Source organism: Callorhinus ursinus, unplaced genomic scaffold (genome assembly GCF_003265705.2).
Source record: "Callorhinus ursinus isolate GAN/ISIS: 27379988/994484 unplaced genomic scaffold, GSC_fseal_2.0 scaffold15, whole genome shotgun sequence".
Classification (NCBI taxonomy): Eukaryota; Metazoa; Chordata; class Mammalia; order Carnivora; family Otariidae; genus Callorhinus; species Callorhinus ursinus.
This window is the reverse complement of record NW_027397077.1, coordinates 27,311,552-27,332,493: the sequence shown is the minus strand read 5'-3', so window position 1 is coordinate 27,332,493 and position 20,942 is coordinate 27,311,552. Positions and strand designations below refer to the sequence as shown.

Genomic DNA, 20,942 nt, shown 5'->3' with positions numbered 1-20,942 from the left:
GCTTGAGCTAGAACTCAGGAGCAACCTGAGGTGGTGAGTGTGGAGAAACGGTGAGCTTGAGGAATGTTGGAACTGAATTGAGGGGAACCCTTCGCATCAAGTGAGGGGATTAAGATTTACTTCTGTAAACCACTGGCAGGGGCGGAGCTTTTAGACAGAAATAGGCAGTTACACTTTTTCAGACACTTGGTCTCAGTAGCGTCACGTGAGATTAACTAGAGGGAAGACTGAAAATTAGCGGTGGGACACTGCTTAGGTCCTGAAGTAGAATGGAGGAAGACAGTGAAGATGTAGAAGTGGGGTAGGAGAGATTGAGGCAAGTGGACAATGTTGTTCTGAGGTAATGGTGTAGCATGTGAATAATGAGGAGGAGAGAATATACCAGAGTATTCCCAGGAAGGTGTTCTGAACACAGTAGTAACAAATGTTGGCACTGAAAACGTTAGGCAGCACTCATTATGATAGATTTGTGCATCAGTTGGCCACACTTAATTGCTAGGAAAGTTGTTCTGAGAATCTTGCTTAAGTTAAAATATTTATGGGTAGGGGCTGTGCACAGAATTAGCTTTTTATATGGAAATGTTTATTAATGTAATTTCTTTGGCCCTTCAGAATTAGAGGGATTCATTCTAGAAAGAAGTGGCTTTCAATATTTCCCAACAAATGTTTTCTTTATCTAAAGCAGATTTTGATACTTGCCTGACTAATTTCTTAGGCACTAAGATAAGGTGCCTACTTGGACGTGTTTGGGTGTGATACATGGGTGTGATACACTGCTGACAGTGTATCTCAACATATCCTCGTCTTTATTTAGGCTTCTGTTCTTACTCAGATAATTCTCATGATTTTCTGGTTTTTCGAGAAATGTCATTCACGTGTAACAAATAGGACCAGATGTTGAATTCAAAGATTCACTGTACTGTTGAAGTTGATCCCTGAAGTCCCATCTGCACCCTGTGCTGCACTGTCCCACACTCCGCTTGCAAAACAAAATCACAGTTACCGAGTTGAAGGAATTCTCAGACTCCAGTGCTAGTTTCTCTAGCTGAGAGCTACTGGTGGTTTCAGAGTCCTCATCTTCATTCACATCTAATTTTTCAACCGTTTGAAGTAATGAGATACCCTAAAATTTCCCTGCTTACTGGAAATAAAAATCGTAATTAACCTTAAACACCCGAAATCTAGATAACCTTAGTAGAGGTGAAATTGTGAGAGATCCATCAAATAGTCTTTCCTCTGGCATCTCTTCGGTGATGGATCAGACTGGTCTCATGGTTATTAATATACAAAAGTTGCTTTCCCCCTTGGAATAGGTGCTACACATTAAAATGATGTTACTTAGATCTGAGCAATTGGTGAGTTCCTGACTAAATGTGTGATGCTTTTTATATATGGAATTACCAAAGACCTGTGTTTAATATCCGTGTAAATGATATATCTTATAATGGGTAAATCCTTTTGTTGTTATGCAGTACAGAACTTTAATAAAATTATTGCACAGTGAGGAGTGATCATACAGCTTTATAAAAAATAGTGTGAATATATTCAAAGTTCTTCAGGTTCTTCCTAAATCCCACTCTCTAATAAATAACCCCCAACAGCTAGAATCATGAACACATTACACATATTTTTGGTGAAATCTTTTGATAAAATTTTAACAGAAATGCTGTTGTAATCTGGGCTGCTTTCCTATGTTTGTAAATATTTCTGCTTCTCTATATTATATTCTTGTACAGACCGGTGGTTTTCACCTGGGAATGATTTTGCTTCCCAGAGAACATTTGGCAGTGTCTGGAGAAATTTTTCCATCAGAACTTGGGGGTGGGTGCTACTGGCATCTGGTAGGTAGAGGCCAGGGATGCTACTAAATACGCCTCAGTGCTTAAGCACAGCCCCTACAGCAAAAAATTACGGGGTCCAAAATATCAACAGTGCTGAGGCTGAAAAAAACCTAGCAGTAGACAGCCTTTCAAAGTGATGGCAGGCTTTACGTTTTGATTACCAGTGATTTAGGAAACCCATTATAACATCATAATTTGACCAGGAACTAGCTTGTTAGAACTGTTATTTTCTAGGATATACATTTTTGTTTTGTTTTTAAGGATTAGATTTGAAGGAATCCTTAAAGATTAACTTAATTAAGCCTAACCCTTTAATTTTACCGGTGAGAAAACCAAGACCTGAAGGAAGACTACTGACTTGTTAGACCTCAGATTCCTTTAAATTATCTAATCACTTTTTCCCCTTTGAAGATGTACTAATTCTTTTGTGTGGTTTGCAAGTGCCCAGTTTTGTGACATGAACTGTAATTTCAAAGTGGTGAAATGCATTTTAAGTGGGATCTGTGACAGTTGTAATTTGCAGAGTAGATTGGATTGCTTTAGTGTTTTTCTGAGAGAGAAAGACTTGGCTCATCATTGGGTTTATTTGCATCTGAAAATGTGGTTTGCCTAGAGATCTGTAGTTTCTGTGATTCCTCTTAAATCATTGACATGATTTATAAGGTAATTTTGTGTGTCTTTTGCAGGAGAAGAGAGAGGTCGTATCAGAGTCACTAAACCAACAGCATAGTTTGTAGAAATGTACCTCATGGTGTTTAATCCCGTTTTTAAAAAAGAGGCTAAATGAGTTACTAACAGCATAAACTGAAAACTTGCCTCTACCTTGAGAACAAATACTCTAGTTGTCTGTATTAAATATTGAATACAGGTGTCTTAGTTAAAGGAGCCTTTAGAGATCACTTGCTTCTAATCTCCTTTGCCATTGAGGAAACGAAAGTTTGGAGAGGGTATGTAACTCACCCAAGGTCACACTGAGTTAGGTTCCACAATAAATACAGAAAGCAAAGAGGGGGAGAGCTTAGGCATTTCACCTGTTAAGTCCTATGATCTAGCTTGTGTGACAGGGATCACCCCATAAAACACAAAGGACCCTCACCAGCGATCTGGGCCATTGGAATCTTATTTTATCAGTTCCTTGGAAAAATGAGCATATATCCACACACATCCTGAGTGCACAGCACCCTGACTCAGCATATAGTAGGCACAAGGAAAAACATGTTCAGTGAATTTGAAAACAAAAGCCAGAATACCAGAGGTGAAGCTGGGAGAGGAGACGGCACAAGGCATGCTGTGTCTCTGCTCCTTTACTCAAGTGGGGTTTGAGACGTAGAAGATGCTAGCCCAGGAAGTAGGGATTGGATGCCTGTGTGGGCTTTCTCTTCAGAAAGAGGGGGTGAAGGGAGCTGGGGCTCTGCCACACCTGTGTTCTCACGGACAGCATCCTCAGACGGTGTGCTGCCTCCCGTGTGGCAGTGACGCTGCAATGCTGCTCAGACCAAATCCAAAAGAAGCGTTTCAGTCTGAACACTGAAGCCTTTCGCAGTTGAATTAAATTTATGTTGAAAATAATGAATGGAGGTATTAAAAAGAAATTCAGTTAGCTGTCTTCAAAGAAGGTCCAGTTTAAAAACAATTTAGGAAACAGTTTTCCTTATAAAGTCAGCTAGTATATTCTTAATCAGTGAGTGGGCTTGCTTTTGAGAAATGGCTGTGGGAGATCTAAAGGGCATATTTATTATGGGACGTTTACTTAAAATATTTGAATGACCACAATAAAAATCTGTTATTTTAGGCACTACAGGGGAGAGGAAATAGAAGGATGCCAGATTTATAGTCTGTGGTTGAAATGCTTTAAGTTCTCATGTTTAGTAAGTTTAAAATTTTTCTTTATTTTCAAACTTTTTTAACCTGCATTTGGAGGTAATGTTGCTTTTCATGTTTCTTTTCTTCTCATGTTTCGTTTAAGTTTTGCTGAGGAGAATTTAAGCTTAAGAAGTGGCCTTCTAAAGTGTCTTCTTTGCCTGTGATAAAGCAAGACTTGCACAGTAAGAAAATTTGGCAATTCTAGGATAGCAGTTCTCAAGCTTTTTGGTCAGAAGTTCTGTTGATAAAATTATTGTAGATCCCAAGGAGCTTTCACTCATATTGGTTGTAACTATCTATAGATATTTTCCATAACAGAAATTAAAACTGAGAAATGTTTGAAACACAAGACTGTACAGTTGACCCTTGAACAACATGGGGGTTATAGGCACCGACGTCCCCTGCCCAACCCCTGCAGTCACATCTGCATATAACTTTTGACTCCCCCAAAACTTAATTAACTACTAATTGCCTACTGTTACTATTTCTTACTGATAACATAGTTAACATGTATTTTGTATATTATATGTATTACTGTATCCCTACAATAAAGTAAGCTAGAGAAAGCATTAAGAAAATCATAGGAAAAAATGCATTTACAGTACTGTATTGTATCAAAAAAGATCTGTGTATAAGCAGTCCTGTATAGTTCAAACCTGTGTTGTTCAAGGGTCACCTGTACAAACATACATTTCAGTGGCGCCTGGGTGGCTCAGTCGTTAAGCGTCTGCCTTCGGCTCAGGTCATGATCCCCAGGGTCCTGAGATCGAGCCCCGCATCGGATTCCCTGCTCCGTGGGAACCCTGCTTCTCCCTCCCCCACTGCTTGTGTTCCCTCTCTTGCTATGTCTCTGTCAAATAAATAAAATCTTAACAAAACAAAACATACATTTCATTAGATGTCAGAGCAGTGATGTCACATGTCATGTAATCTTTGGAAAGTGAAAAGGCAAGTAATGTTTTAGAATTGTGGACATTATTATGGAAAATAAAATTATTACGGAAATAGTTTTGGTCTTTGTAGGTAGACCCTCCTTGAAAAGGGCGTAGAGGACCCCCACCCCCCAGGAGTCTCTGTATCACACTTTGAGAACCATCAGGCTAAGATACTCATTGCTACCAGGTTGTTTTTATAAAATAGATGTCTTGGGGTGCCTGGGTGGCTCAGTCAGTTAAATGTCTGCCTTCAGCTCAGGTCATGATCCTGGAGTCCTGGGTTCCAGCCAGGCAGCTGGCTCCCTGCTCAGCAGGGAGTCTGCTTCTCCCTCTCCTTCCCGCTTGTGGTCTCTCTCACTGTCTCTCACTCTCAAATGAATAAAATCTTTAAAAAAAATAAATAAATAAAATAGATGTCTTTCAAGACTGCAAACCACCTGTAGCTCCTTTTGCCTATTGAATGTGTTTCTGAGTTACAGAGAGGTTATATAGTGCCTATACTTAGTGGTTATTTGTAAAGTAAGTGTGTTTTCAGGGCATAAGACACATTTGAATATTCAAAATGACAATTTTGAATCTAGAATAGAACATTGCTGATTCTGCTGTTTATTAATGATGCTTATTGGAGCCAGTTGTTTGTTCCTAACCAAGTTGTATCTGGTGAGAGTTTATGTAATACCGTTAGGTATTGTACAGTTGGTCTGGTGACTTACCCTAAAGACATTCTCTTAAAAGGAATATCTGCAAAACCACAGTTCTGATACTGATATGCAGAAATATTGGTAGCTATGTTTATGAGGATCCTTAATGCTGCTCTTACTGCTAGATAACATGATTAACTTGAGGATACTAACACATGTGAAGGATTTATGTCTCTACAACCATTTCCTAGGGCAGGCTTACCAAATTCTTTCATTTGTAAATCTTGCCATTTGCTTCCCAGTATCTGAGGACGGGTGGTAGACACATCTGCAGCTGGAAAAGTAGTGCTTTGAAATGTATACATTACTTTTAAGGGGAATTATTTTGTTGAGTATCTGTGCATTCTGTGTACATGAACTATGATAAGCTAAGTGAACTTCACTTCGTTTAATCTTGACTTCAACTGTATTAAATGATATATGGCCCCATTACCCTTTTGAGTAACTACTACTACTAGCTCTCAGTAGTGGGGGGCATATATTAAGTCCAAAGGCTGTCCTAACGCCAGAGTGTGCTCTCCCCATCAGCTGTGTGTGAAGATGGTGGAAGGAAAGATATGTGAGACAAAGGGGATGGTTTGGGTTTTTTAAAAACTTGATAGTTGGAGTCAGACTTGAGAGAAAGCTTTAGTTTCTGGTACAGAGTAGAGTGGTACAACCTAAGTCAAGGATGTGTACTGTTGGGAAGGAGTAATGTAGAAAGATAACTAAGACGCCTTGGGTCACTTAATGGCTCCTTCTAAAAGATAAGCCAAAGGATATGGGAAATTTCATGAAGATAAGTGTGTACGTGAGAGATGAAAGAACATTTTCTTTACATTTGGGAGGAAAAGAACGGCAAGAAGAGATACTGTTGGGGAAGCAGACATTGATAATGCCATACCATGTATGATCCTAGCAATGTTAAGTGATAGTTGACTTTTTAAAGTTATCCATATTATAATGATGGTTGGGTTCAGTGAAAGTCACAAGGTCATACAGGTTTCTTTTTACCCTGGTGTGCTGCATGGCCTGACATTGTGGCAAGAGCAGCTCTGGGGAAGGCCACAAGTACTGATCTTTCACAGCAGAGCCAGCTAGGTCTAAATGTTGACATGGGCCCCAGCTAGCCAGCTGAAAGGGCACTCTGGTCATTGGGACTAACAACTGGTACAACGAGGTCTTGTGTTTAAGGCATCATGGAGGAATTAGGTTGGGGACAGTTTCATCTTCCATAGCTGAACATACGAATATTTGTTCAGTGGTCTGTTTAGATAATCAGTCCTTAGAAATAGTGGCAAAGAAAGCACTTAACTAGAAAATCCCTGGGGATTTACTTTTGAACCAGATTATCTGCTGTATTTCCTCATCTGTTATTCTTCGTTGGGCTAGTTGATCACCTTGGTGATTCTTAGTAATTATACTGTCCTGTAACACTGCAACAAATATGAAAAAGTACAGAAATTAAGAGATTAAAACCTTTTATTTAAAAAAGTCTCAGCCTCACATGGCATAGCTGAAAGAATACCGCACTATAGTCTGGAGATTCTGCTTCTCTTTGTAGTTGTTAACCCTCTCATTTTTTATTTTATTTTATTTTATTTTTTTAATTTTTTTTTAACTGGGAATCTTGCTGTCTAACTTTTGAAATTGTTGAGGATAAAGTGAGATGATAGTTATTTAAAAATAAGTAATACACAAAGGGGGAAGAGCCCTAAAAGTGGCCTATTAACTTTAAATCTATACATTTCTAGATTTTAAAAGTTTTCTATCACCTTGTAAGGTCTCGTGGTCATTGATGTTGGAGCCGGAATTCTAATTTCTGTTTCTGTTCCCAGCATTTCTTTTCTGGGTTATCTTTGCTCTTTTAAAAAAATAGAATGGGTCAGGAGCTGGTGGGTAAAATGAACAAAAAACAGGTTGTTCTTGTAGGGCCTCTTTTCTGTATTAGTCATCAAAGCCAGGGCCATTAGTGTGTCTTGGGCAGTGTTGTTGACCCAATGTGTACATTGCCTTAGAAGTAAATACGGACATTGCTATGTTCCCAGCTGGTATGTTTTTGTTTGGGGGCATCATTAATACAAAAGTTCAGTTACTGAGTGGGGTAGAATCTGTCCTAGCTGGCCTAGTACATATGTATAGGATGACCTTTTGATAGGAGGAAAATGGGTCGTGTGCAGGTTCCTTTTATATTACCATGTGATACATCATAAAGAATCGTGGGCTCCTGATAGGAGTGAGCTAATAGTGGAAAGACATTCTCAGAACTGTTAAATTCTTGAAGTTGCTAGTTCTTCAACTAACAGATTGCCAAGGCAAGAAAAGGGTTGGGTAGTTGTAAACATCCAGAGAACTCGGGAATGGTATAAGCTGACTTAGTGAAGATGTTTTATAAGTTTGTAAAGCACCTTTAAAAAAAAAAAAAGGATGAGTTGATTGTCTGATTCCAGAGTCTTTGCGGGGTATTTTAATTGAAAAGTGAGACACCATATGGAATACCCTAAGTTGGCAACATGCACAAATGATAATTTAGGAAAAGCTGAACATAATCAAGGACAAGATAAAATTTGTTAGAGATTCTTCTTGTTCGTTGTTGCCTGAACCACAAGAAAATGGGTTTGTCTTGTTGCTTGTTTGGTAGCTGAGATACAGAGAAGTGCATGAGAAATGAGTTGTAAGAGCTCATGTTCCTCTGAGCTGTACACAAGCAGACAAGAGAAAGGGTATATGGTAAACACCTCTTAAAAAAATAGGTTTGACTAAAATTAAAAAAAAAAATAAAAGAATTTGCCTGTGTGCTCCTGAAGTGTTGTGAGTACACATAACAAAAACAATTCAGAAAGATTGTTTTGTGCCGTCATTTCTATTCATTCATTCGTACATGTTCAAACTCTGAAATTTTTTCCTAGTCTAAAATTAAGGTTGTCCCTACATGAAGATTTGCTTCACTTTTTATGGAATGGACTCTTCTGAAATATTAGCTGGTTTTTTTTTTTTTTTTTAAGATTTTATTTGTCAGAGGGAGCGAGCACACAAGCAAGGGGAGCGGCAGAGGGAGAAACAGATTCCCCACTGAGCAGGGAGCCCATTGGGGGACTCCATCCCAGGACCCTGGGATCATGACCTGAATGAACCAAAGGCAGACGCTTAACCGACTGAGCCACCCAGGCACCCCAGTATTAGCTGCTTTAAATGCAAATACATAGACCTGTTTTCTTAATGATTTGTTATTGAAATTTCACAGCAAATTTTCATTCGTAAATGTTTATTGAAACAGCAACAATAAACCTATAAAATAATTTTAAGACACCTTTTTTCCATTAAAAGTCTTGAAGAAGATACAAAACACTTTAGTGTCAACTTTATTCTTTTTTTTTTTTTTTTAAATGAGAGAGAGAGAGCACGCACATGAGAGGGGGAACTTTATTCTTTAAAGAAAGGAAACTAGGCCCCCTGTTTATAACATTTCTCAAATAGGGTTTTTCATTTGTTTGGTGGTGTTAGTTGATTGGCTTTAATTCAAGGCTTAGACATCTAGAGCTTAAGCCATGTGCTTTGATCTAATGCTTGCCACTGTGTTGCTAAGGCTATTAATTGCTTATTTTAGGCTTGTTAGTTGAGAAACAGGTAATTTTGAAGAACTCAGACTGGCACCTGCATATTGAAGAATTGACTTTTTGCAACATGTTGAAAGTTGTGCCCATTAAATGTGCTGTCTGTGTGTTGTATGACACTTACAAGACAGATGAGGCAATGTAAATCTGTGGAAGGTGATGGATTTCTTACTGATCTGCAGTATCTATCCCATCTCATGATAAAGGTTCACTTCTTCCTGGGAATGTTCCATAGGCAGTGGAAAGCATTCTTGCTAGCCCTCCTGCCCTTTTATCTTCCCTTAAGAACAACGAGTCCTTTCCAGAACAAGGATGGTGAGGCTGAGGCTTCTGGCATTCTCGGGGAGTTGTCTAATGAAACTGCAGACTGGGTTAGCCTGGATTTTTCACCCTGGTACCCCAGGCCCGAGTCTCTCAGACAGGCGTGCGCATGCACACACGCACGTGCACACACATCTGGGCTCTTTAAAGGCAGGAGACTCATTTGAGGTTACCTTCCATAACAGGAGTCCAGAGAGAGTCCAGATAGATCTGGGTTAAAAATCGCAGCTCAGCTACTTAATTGTTAGCCTTAGACAAGTTTCTTTTTCTTTTCTTTTCTTTTTTCTTTTTTTTTTTTTTTTTAAGATTTTATTTATTTGACAGAGAGAGACAGTGAGAGAGGGAACACAAGCAGGGGGAGTGGGAGAGGGAGAAGCAGGCTTCCCGCTGAGTAGGGACCCTGATGCGGAGCTCCATCCCAGGACCCTGGGATCATGACCTGAGCCGAAGGCAGATGCTTAATGACTTGAGTCACCCAGGCGCCCCGACAAGTTTCTTTATCTTGCAGCTCCTCAGTCTTCTTACTTTGTAAAGTGAGGATAGTCCATCCCTCCTGGAGAGGCACTGTGCTGTGTTCCCTGCATGCTGGCCCGTCCTGTGATGGCCGTGCGAGGGCTCTGCCTCTGCCACTCCAGGCAGTTCGCGGGGTCTTGTCCAGAGGAGCTGGCACGGCCTCACTGGAGCAGAGTGTGCCATTCTCGTGCGGATCGGACATTCCCGTTCTTCCACGTGCAGTCACAACACAAGCCTAGGAACAAGAAGGGGACAGGTGGCAGGACAGGCGACACCAGTTCCGACAGGGTGGCACTTGGGGGGTTGTGTTCACACTGGTGGGCCTTCTAGTTTTCTTTACCTTCCTCTTCCAAAGTGGTTGGCTTTGCCTTTTGAACCAGTAAGTATAATGCACTTTGTTCAGAAACACTGTGCACCTTTTAAAAAATTTTTTAGGTGTGGGGCACCTGGCTGGCTCAGTCAGAAGAGTGTGCGACTCTTGATCCCAGGGCTCTGAGTTCGAGCCCCACATTAGGTGTAGAGATTACTTTAAAATCTTAAAAAAAAACTTGGTTAGGTTTATTTCCTACCTCATCCCCGAACCCTGATTTTAGAAGTTCTGTGGGACTTGTTGGGGGTGGGGGGGAAGTTGAAAAAGCTGCTGTAGTCATTTAAGTAATAAATGCTTGTCTGTTGTGGAGGGTTTTTTTGTGGGAGGGTGCAAGTAATGCCTGAGGAGTTAGGTTGTTAACTTTGTGACATATATGACATAAAACAGCAATATTTTTGACACAACACAGATGCTTTTAGCAGACACCCTGTATTTCTTGCTTATTTGCTTATTATCAGATCCCAAGTGGCCTTGGGTCCTTTTCATTTATGAGGTTGTGGCCTGGTAGGCTATTGGAGAACAGCACTCAGCTTCACCATTCTAGTCCAGTATCCATTTTCCTAGAAGCAAGTAAGAACAGTCCCATCGCTTTGCACATGTGCTGCATATTAAGAATTATAGCTGAATTTTACCTTCTGTACATGTAGATTTTTTTTCCCTGTAGATAACTGGACTATGGTGCATGTGCTGAAGAAGAATTCTGACAGTGTATTTGTGGAAGTGTTAGGGAATGATCACTAGGGGCAGAACCACACAGACACCTCACCTGTTGTCCTTGGTATGCCCAGAGCCTTGGCAGGCCGCTCTTGTTTGGGAGTACTCCGTCCTGGACAAGCATGATGTCTGGCTGGTTGTAAGCTTCTTTATGGCCCCCCCACCCCTCCCCCCCCCCCCCAACACACACACTCAAGATACAAGTAACTTTTTGATGGAGGCTACACTTGTGGTGAGCCTAGCATATAGAGCTGTTCAATCACCTGAAGGTAATATAACACTGTATGTCAACTTTATACTCAAATTAAAAAATTAAAACAAGCCATTTCCTTCTCTCTCTGATCATCACTAGCTCTCTTTTCTGCTCTTAGTGCCTGCTATTCACTGAACCAGACATCACTTCTAATGTCCATGGTTTCTGATTCTCTTCTCTGACTTCTTTTACCTAGCATCCCTCTCCTGTCTCAGAAGAAAAGTGTCCGCATTCCTTTTCCAGGACTGTTTTTTGTTTTTAAGATTTTATTTATTTATTTGACAGAAAGAGACACAGCGAGAGAGGGAACACAAGCAGGGGGAGAAGGAGAAGCAGGAAGCCTGATGCGGGACTCGATCCCAGGACCCTGGGATCATGACCTGAGCCGAAGGCAGACGCTTAACGACTGAACCACCCAGGCGCCCCATCCAGGACTGTTCTTGATTGTACTTTCTCTCCTTTGCCCACCTTCATCCTTTTCCGCCTTTTGCGGCGTACAACATGATTTAAGTCTCCTTTTCCTATAGAAATCTCAAACCTGGCGTGCTGCTTTCGATAATGGCCAGAGCCATCCTCTACCTCAGCACCACGATTCTCAGAGAAGGGTTCCTGTTTTCCATCTCTGTACTAGTCCTCCTGCAGGCTGTAATCCATCAAGTCTTTGCAGCTCTTGATTCCATGTGGCCTGCTGTCCTGGAAGTCAGCATTGACATCCTCCCAATCACCAAAGCTTGGACCCTCTTGTCTGTTCTCATTTTACTTGGTCTTTCTCTGCTGTGGTCGCCTATTTATTCATCCAGTAGATAATTTTATTGAGTACCTGCCACCGTGCTGAATGACATTGTGACAAGAATGATTAAGATGTGATCTTGCCACTGAGGAGTTTACAGTTGATTGGCAATTTCAGTACAGCATTGTGAGTGACAGAACTTTGTAGGGTGTTCTAGAGTGAGACAGACCCCTCTAACTCAGATTGGGTGGGCCTGTTGATTAGGATGGCAGTTACCTTTGATTCTGTGACCGTTGAAGGTTTTCTTAGGCTGGTGTCCAGGTGTCCGTTATTGTTTTTGCATGTCACAGTGCTCTGGAATAAAGTGCACATACTGGCTTAACTGAAATTCTCAAAGTGTAGTTTTTCATAAAGTTTTTATGGCTTTTTCACAGTATTAACTCTGGTCGAGTTACTCATTTTGACACCTGAGTGTTGTTTAGTGTATGGCATTTTATTTAATGGATTTAAACTGCTCTGTAGTCCCTTTAGACGGCTGAATTGCTGATTTGCCCCCATGAGTGTGAAATGTTTGGTAGTGGTGATTATCTTCCTTGTAAGTATCTAACACATTCATACTTACTCTTTGGCGGAGTAGCTGCCGCCTTGCTTTCAGAACCTGTCAGAAGAGAAGGTTACCTTTCATGTGTGTGTTTGGGGACGTGGTGGCTTAGAGTAAGTACATTCCTCCCTTTCCCTAGGGTACTTGACGTCTGTGTTTGCACCTCTTGCCCAGTGACAAGAGACTGTGGTCCACGCTGAGGTGTACCTGTGACTGGGTTTCACGTGTGCCACGCCATGACCAAGGCCTGTGTTGTTGGAGGCTGATAGGAAGCTTGATATGAGATTGCATCTTTGTTGATCTGTTTTCAGGCAAAGCCACACTAGCACCAAAGAAGTACTGAAACAGAGCAAACCCAGTGCCTTCCATGCTCAGGCTCACGTTGGTGAGCTCGTGGGAGTGAGCCATCTGTCTCCTCCTCATCCACCCCACACCTGCTCTCATGAGCTCCAGGAACATGGGGGTTAACTTAGGGGTTCAGCATGTCATGTATCTAGCGGCTGTTCTGTTTTTCCAAATTTGTTGGTTTGTCATTCCCCCCCCTGCAGTGTTCCACCACTGGCCTTCCCACTGATGAGCCAGACCTAGGGTGTCTGGTTATGTTTTCTGGCCCAGTTCTCCATCCTGGGGAATGAGAGGGAGCTGTAGGGGTGTGAAGGTGATGGTTACATTGAGACAGCCAGTCATTCACCCCATTAATGACCCATCTGAGTATTTGTTTCCTACCTTGTTTTTGGAGACTTTATTCTATTATAAATGGCAGTCTGGATGGGAATGTCTTTGAAAATGAATATATTATAGAAATAACACATAAGCTCTTTCTCCCTTTCCCATTTGGGTTTGAATGCTCATGTATTGTGCAGAGTGTTTGGCAGCACTTAGAATTTGTAAACAATAGTGTTAAGAGCCGGTGTCAGTTGGAGATTGGCGGAGACGGAATGGTTGATGGCACAATGAATGTATCACTTGTCTGAGGTTTTTTTTATAGTGACTCTCAGTCTTTCACCCCTTGGGAGCTAGTATGAACCACAGTTACCTTTTATTGCTCTATATGTGTTGTCCATGCCAATCACAGAGCTGCAGGGGAGCCGAGCAAGTTGGAATAATTAAATTGAGAAGTGAATGTCACACTTCTAATTTCATTCTCCTTTCAAGGGTTTACCAGTGTCCATTTAATAAAATGAGATTAACCCTCTGCAGCAGGAGTATTTGAAAGCTGTCAGTCAGTATAATCTTGACAGCTCAAAAGAAGTAGTGTTGTCAGCACTCTTAGAAACAGTGTCATGTTTTATGGGCTGAAGGAGTTTTTTTACTGCGAAGGGATGTGTATGTTTGAGCACATGTGTATGTGTCATTAAAGGTAGACATGTATACAGGAGGTGGATTTGAAAGAGGAAAAGTTTTACGGACTTATCCATACTGCACAGAAACAATCATGTAGAAATAACAAGTAATTTAATTTCGAGTTGCTAAATACTAGTAATAAAACACCTAAGAAATTATAAAACCAAAATTAAAAAAAGAGAAATAATTTATAAAGCGAAGAATGATGTGTCTTTTCTTGAATGTTCTAGAAAACCTCGGATCAATTCTCAGCTGGTGGCACAACAAGTGGCACAACAGTATGCCACCCCACCACCCCCTAAAAAGGAGAAGAAGGAGAAAGTGGAAAAGCAAGACAAAGAGAAACCTGAGAAAGATAAGGAAATTAGTCCTAGTGTCACCAAGAAAAATACCAACAAGAAAACAAAGTAAGTTCCCATTCCCAGCTAACTCAGCACAGTAGATATTATTTTGCAGGTGAATCTAAGCTGTTGCCTTTTTGTGTCCCCACCTTAGACCAAAGTCTGATATCCTGAAAGATCCTCCGAGCGAAGCAAACAGTATACAGTCTGCAAATGCTACAACAAAGACCAGTGAAACGAATCACACCTCAAGGTATTTGGAACTAGAATGAAATACAGCATTGATGCTCTGATTTACTTGGTCCTAGTCAAGGACCCCAGGGCGGTTTTGTGCCTCTGGGTTTGCAGGCTGAGAACGGTGTCGGGGGGCGTGAGCTGGGTATGGGCTGTCAACTTTGAAGACACACGTGTGTGTATATGTGGGCTGTTTCTGTATCACTGTGGCTACAACATGAGAAAGATAAACTGATGATAGTTTTGCATTGGTCCAAAGCTTTGTTTAATGGTGGTTTCTGTTGCTAAAGTAGTAAGCTTTGGTATGTGTGGTGGCAATTTATGAAGTCTCGTGTGTATTGATGAAGAAGTCGCTTTGAATCCATAGCTTATTTAATTGGCTGTTCCCCGGGGTGTTGCTTTCAGGCCCCGGCTGAAAAACGTGGACAGGAGCACCGCACAGCAGTTGGCAGTGACTGTGGGCAACGTCACCGTCATTATCACAGACTTTAAGGAAAAGACTCGCTCCTCCTCGACATCCTCATCCACAGTGACCTCCAGTGCAGGGTCAGAACAGCAGAACCAGAGCAGCTCGGGGTCGGAGAGCACAGACAAGGGCTCCTCCCGTTCCTCCACGCCAAAGGGCGACATGTCAGCAGTAAATGATGAATCTTTCTGAAATTGCACATGGAATTGTGAAAACTATGAATCAGGGTATGAAATTCAAATCCTCCACCTGCCCATGCTGCTTGCACCCCCTGGAGAATCTTCTGTGGACATCGGCCTCTTAGTGAAGCTGCCAGGATAATTTCTGCTTGCCATGGGCATCTGGCCACCAAGGAATTTCGCACCCTGACGATTACTCTTGACACTTTTATGTATTCCATTGTTTTATATGATTTTCCTAACAATCATTTATAATTGGATGTGCTCCTGAATCTACTTTTTATAAAAAAAAAAAAAATCTGCTGTGCACAATTTTCCATGTACATTACAACTGGTTTTTGTTTTTGTTTTGTTGGGGGGAGGGTTGGGAGGGGGAGGGAACTTTTATTTATTGTGTTCACAAACTCCATCCTTTCAGCATATCCTTTTAAGTTTAGTTCTTTCTTCCAGTTATACTATGTACTATCAGTTTTGATATAACTATATATATATAAATATAAAATTATATATAAAGGGTTATTTGAAACCAATCCATGGCAACGCTGGTGCTTGATACACTGTGAAGTGAATACAACATTGAACAGTTAACAGATCTGGGACAGTCCCTTCTATGAAAGTGCTGAAATTAAATTAAAGTCAGTCTTACATGAAGTCTGTTCCAACCCATGTGGGAACTTGACTCTCTTCATCTGTCTAAAGAGTACTGGACGATAGAAAAAAATATATTTTTTAAACAATGTGATCTCAAATTTAAAGACTGCTCCAGATAGCCTGCATTTGCAATGGAATAACTGACAAATCACACATGGTTTAGTTGGGAGGGCTTTGATCGTTCAAAAGTAACTAAACTAGCTCCAGAATGCCAAGTATTCGTGTAAGTTCCGGTTACATGTTAACATTGCTGTTCTTACATAAGCACTCATGAAAATATGGTATTCTGTAACTCGAATTCCATCCATTTTCCAGACCTCTACTCATGACTGAGGTAAATATAAATTGTCTCTTAGTTTTAGGATTAAAACCGTCTAAACTGTGTTTTTGGTCCATAAAAGAAGCAACTCCCTATTTCCACTTTGCACGTGACATTGCAGTTGTGGTTTTCGTAATTGAAATTGGTTTGCCTCGTGTCCCCTCCTTTTCCTTACCCTACCAATTTAGTTATGAGAATTCTTTCTCTTTCTTAAAATCTCTTGTTTGCTTTACTGAACAAAGGTTATCAACTGCACATCCAGTCCCGACATGGAGCTTTTCAGTGTTTGGAGACATTTCTCAATTCCCGCTGTGGGAAGGAACTCAAGTGGTGAATGGTTTAAGCACTAGCAGCCAGAATTGCAGGGAAAGCTCATACTTCCTGCGAGCCTGTGATTCTTTCTTTCTCATCATAAAGATAGCTTGAGCAAATTCTTTCAAGGTTTCTTTTCACTCATTTTTTACTGTCTTGCGAAAACAAACAAAAAACAAAGACCACTAATAGGGATTCTACCCCCTCCTTATTTTTCAAATGTTTTGTTTTGCTTTGTTTGGATTTAGGGTCTCTCTTCTGTTTGACTCTTAGATTCATATCCACACGGTTCATAGGCTTCAGAGTCATTTCAAGCATGGGAACTTGGTGTTAACCTTCCTTTAACATACTGAAGGATTCACGGGAGGGCAGCCAATTTGTGATGAAACGCCACGTTTTGGTGTGAAAAACCTGGTTTGCTTAAGAACAGAAGTACCTGTCTGTGGAGGCAACGAGTAAAAAAGAAACAATTAACAGCTTGATTTGAGTAGCCAACAGGAAAGGTTCCTTTCACATTTACATTAAAACTATTCTGTAGTCACTAATGCACCATAATTCAAATTCTGTTCTCAAAGGTATAGACGATAAAGCAGTGCCATTTGTTGCTGTGGTCCTATTCTCAAATGCACGGACAATTGTTCCCCTCTTTTTAAAATAATGCTTGTATCTGGGATGCAAGCTATGCTATCTTTTTAAATACATTTTTAAAGTATTTATTAATGAACCAAAGGAAATCAGATGCTTTCTGTAAGCATCAGAATATATAATACATAGTGATTTGACTATGAATTTTAAATCCACATTTTAATATTAGTGGGATATTGCAAAGACATTCCTTCTAAAGTTTTAATATTCCTTTTATTAAGGGTCTCAGGGAGGGTAAATTAGTCAGCCATATTTATTTTCCAGAGCTGTAAGGAATTGCTACGTTTTTTAATTAACTTTTTAAAAAAATTTAAATGCCACCAAACTCATGTGGGTTGCACTGCTTTTTGAACCAGTAAGTGTTGGTATGCACTTTGTTCAGAAACACTGTGTACGTGTTCAAAATTAGTTTCATGTAAAGTGATTGGACCCCTAGATTAGTGGAAAAAGCTGATTAACCAGCTACTCATAGGCTGCTAATTAATTCATTGCCAATGTCTTGGTTTTTCAGTTTTGCCTCCGTGATAAATCAGTACATGAAAGAATGGGGAGGGGTGAAGGAAGGGAGGATTGCTTTAGAACAGGTGAGGTGAGATTGGCATTTGGCTAGAACTGCAGCTGACAGTGGGACTTGTCAACGATGTTACCGCTCCAGTCCTCTAGCTGCTGTTGTGTCTTCTGTTGAGGTAGTGAGGTGGTAGGCACCTTAAACTTTTAGTTTCCCAAATTGATGACATCCCTCAGGCATGTATTCTGGAAATGGAATTCCTGTAACTTCTTGCATTTGCAGTTTGCCCTACAATTAGTAGGCAGCGCGTAAAAACACTAGTGTAGATTATAAAGATATATATTAAAAGAGGACCAGAAATACTTGGTATTCAGTGGCACAGTAAGCAGGTTATAAAAACAAAACAAACAAAAAAAACAAAAGCACAGTGTTACGCTTGCAAGTTTCCATTTGTTTTAATACCACACTATCTTTCACACTCTTGCGTGCGTGCACGCGCGCGCACACACACACACACACAGAGCTTACCTGACTTGCTCTGCTTGAGTCATGCAGTTTTTAAAAAAGGTAAAGACGTCTTGACACCCACAAAATATTTTAATCAAAACCTTTCAGTTTCAATCTGGATCTTTAAAAACATTGGCAGAAGCTTCTGTGAGTTTAGTTCCACTAAGATGTTCCACCTGCCTTATCAAGACCATTCTCAGTCTACTTTTTTAAGCTACCGTATCTTAAATTATTGAAAATTTATTAATTGCTGAATATATAATAACCTTTGCTTGTATGTAACCGAAAATGGTTTAAGAGCCAACATTTAGAGTATGACAATGGAGCTGAACAGTTTTTAATGCGCAAGCAGTTCTGTTCTTGTGTATGACTTGTAACCTTAATTTACTGTGTAAAGATGGTTACATTATTTCCTTAGCTTTGTTTGTTGGAGACAAATAGAGAATGCTTGTTAAGTATGTCCAAACATAATCTTATCTTGTGAATTTTTGTTAATGTATTATACGAGCTATATTTTTCATTTGCCCAGAAAGACAGCTTGTATAACGCTTTTGGAAGTTTCTGCTCTGTAACGTCTTTAGAGCTGACAGTCTGTTAGGTTTGTTTTTTTCTTCATGCTAAAGTGTCAGTTGGTGGTTTTGTGAACTGGTCAGAAATTCACAGGTCTTAAATGTTTTGGGAAAATTTATATTGGACACTGCTCTTTGTCTAGCAAATAAAAGATGTTAATATATTCCTGTTACTGGCATGTGCACGACTATGTTATTAGAAGCCACTTTATCATTTTCCTGCTTTAAATAGAAATGTCTATTTATGAATTCTGCTTGTAGTTTTTTCACAAATAAAATAGTAAAATTTACACGGAAATCTTTATTTTCTTGTGTATAGATTTTAGCCCTTAGGAAAATGGTTACTTACTGTACTCGGATTTTTAGCTTGTGGGATATTTACAGTGGGAGCAGGAGGCTAAGGAGGACTCGAGTTGTTTATCAGAAGTGCAATTTGATTTGGGTGTCTCGGGACATGTGTCTAAGCTGCAGCAGCAAGCACGATTGAATGAAAGAATGTCCAGATTGGGGAAGAAAACCAACTAATGTGTGTAAGCTCTTCTTTTGAGATCGGTTGCAGTGATCTAAAGGAGATGACGGCTGATGGTTCAGTGGATGACTGAAAACCCTCAGAAGACACCCCGTTTCTGGTCACATGCAGTTAGGTACACTGTGACTCGGATGTCAGCGAAATGCAGCATCAGGCCTAAAAGCCACACACACAGCTGGGGGACTGCTGCCCAGAGGCCACGACAGTCGCAGTAGCCTTCCAAAGAATATGGAAACCACTTGAAACACTTCAAGATCCACCCCCTGATTACTCCTCTTTGTCCCGAGTTTGCACTTGAACTAGTACTGAAAGGAAGACCGTGTAAAATGGTGCAGGACGCCAAATTGGAAAATGGGCCTGTCCTGGTAAGAGGAAACAGCAAACTACATTCTCCTTTGTCCCTTTTCCAGTACCGAGTCCTAACCCGCGTCTGACTCCTCAGAAGTCTCAGGAAGGATCTGGAAGGGTGGAAGGGCGGGGATCAGATGACATCTCATGTTTCCCAGGGGCCAGTGTGGGTACAGATGGGCGATGGGCTGTACCCCTCACCCCTCAGCTTTCTTTGGTACCTAAGGAGTCCTGTAGGAGGGTCCCCACTGCTGGTGGTACTGGCGCCACCCTTTTGGGGAGGATGGAAGCTGCCCCCCACCCCAGATAGAGGCATACGTAGAGCAAGAGGTTGGCCCTTTGAGTGAAAGGGCAAGGATGTCTGTTAGGGAAAGAGTATGGATCCTTTCTAGTCATGAGGACAAGAGGGGAGGCAAAGGCTCCTTCCCTCTTGCTCTCGGCTAAACCCCAGCGTTGACAGGTCCAGACCCTCCACTGAGGAACGCCTGGCTAGGATGTGACATCAACATGGTAAGACACTGGCTAAATTGGTCTTGGTCAAGGATAGGGTGATCTCTGAAGCTAGGAAGTGCCCAGGCTTCTGCTCTGCTTTCAGAGTCCTGTGACATGGCAACCAGCCACCCCTGCGTGGGGCAGCGAAGGGAAGATGAGGGGTGTCAGGGAGGCCCTTGGTCTGTCTCGTCCCTGATCTCCCAGCGGTTCCGAAGAGTTACTCTGAAACCTTAAAGTCACAGCAAGGGGAGATTCAGAACCACCTTTGTATTGGAATTAAAAACTTGATCAGGGTCCTGTCAAAGAAGCCAGGGTCTAACCTGGCCACCCCTCATGGTGTGGGGAAGGCACAGCCTTCTCCCCAGCAGTCCGGGCTCTGTTACAGGCAATTGAAATGGACCCCTGAAGACTGCAGGGAAGGCTCTGATGTTTCTAGAAAAGGTCGTGGGACATGTCTGGAAAGATGAAGGCAGGGCTCAGGTCAGGGCAGACCCGAGAGTGAAAGTTGATAATCTAGGAGTTCTGTTCTGCCTGGTAAACCTGCCTTCTCTCCAGGCATTCATCACAAAGCTGCGACTGGGGGCTCCCTGTGGGGCTTCTGGTGACTAGGTATTTTCTGTAGTGCCAATTACACGGCTATGCTAAAACACAGCTAAGGCGGGGAGGAGCGTGTGGATTCAGACTGAAATTGGCCCACTCCTGCAGGTGCTTTTGACCTAGACCTGGCATACAGGAGACAGCCCCCACACCTGTCATGTGCCAGACACCATGCATCAGTCACAGGACTCCTTTTTTTTTTTTTTTTTTTTCCAGCTGAATTCAGACTCCGAAACCTCAGCACAGCTCTGCGGGCTTCATGACCCCATGTTCCTGTGTGGTAAAACTCACTTGCCATTCCTGCCCTGGACCAAGCCCACCCAAAGCAGTTGGAGAACCCTACAAGGCTGATTTTAATCAACACCTCAATTGTGGGGCACTCCCTGGGGCCACTGGAATTCCAAACGGAAGGCCAGCTGAAAGGCTTGGAGGGGTGAGGAAAGGGGAAAACTAAATACCCAACGCC

General features: G+C 41.4%; 1 protein-coding gene across 1 annotated transcript in view; it reads left to right on the top strand.

Moving 5' to 3' along the window:
* The window catches only part of RYBP (RING1 and YY1 binding protein), a 76,228-nt gene extending 57,428 nt beyond the window's left edge, over positions 1-18,800 (top strand). The window contains exons 3-5 of the mRNA XM_025885061.2: positions 14,010-14,186; positions 14,275-14,373; positions 14,760-18,800. Of these exons, the coding sequence (XP_025740846.1) occupies positions 14,010-14,186; positions 14,275-14,373; positions 14,760-15,012 (529 nt within the window). The 3' untranslated portion in view covers positions 15,013-18,800. The remainder of the gene's footprint in view (positions 1-14,009; positions 14,187-14,274; positions 14,374-14,759) is intronic.
* The last annotated feature ends 2,142 nt before the right edge of the window (positions 18,801-20,942 follow it).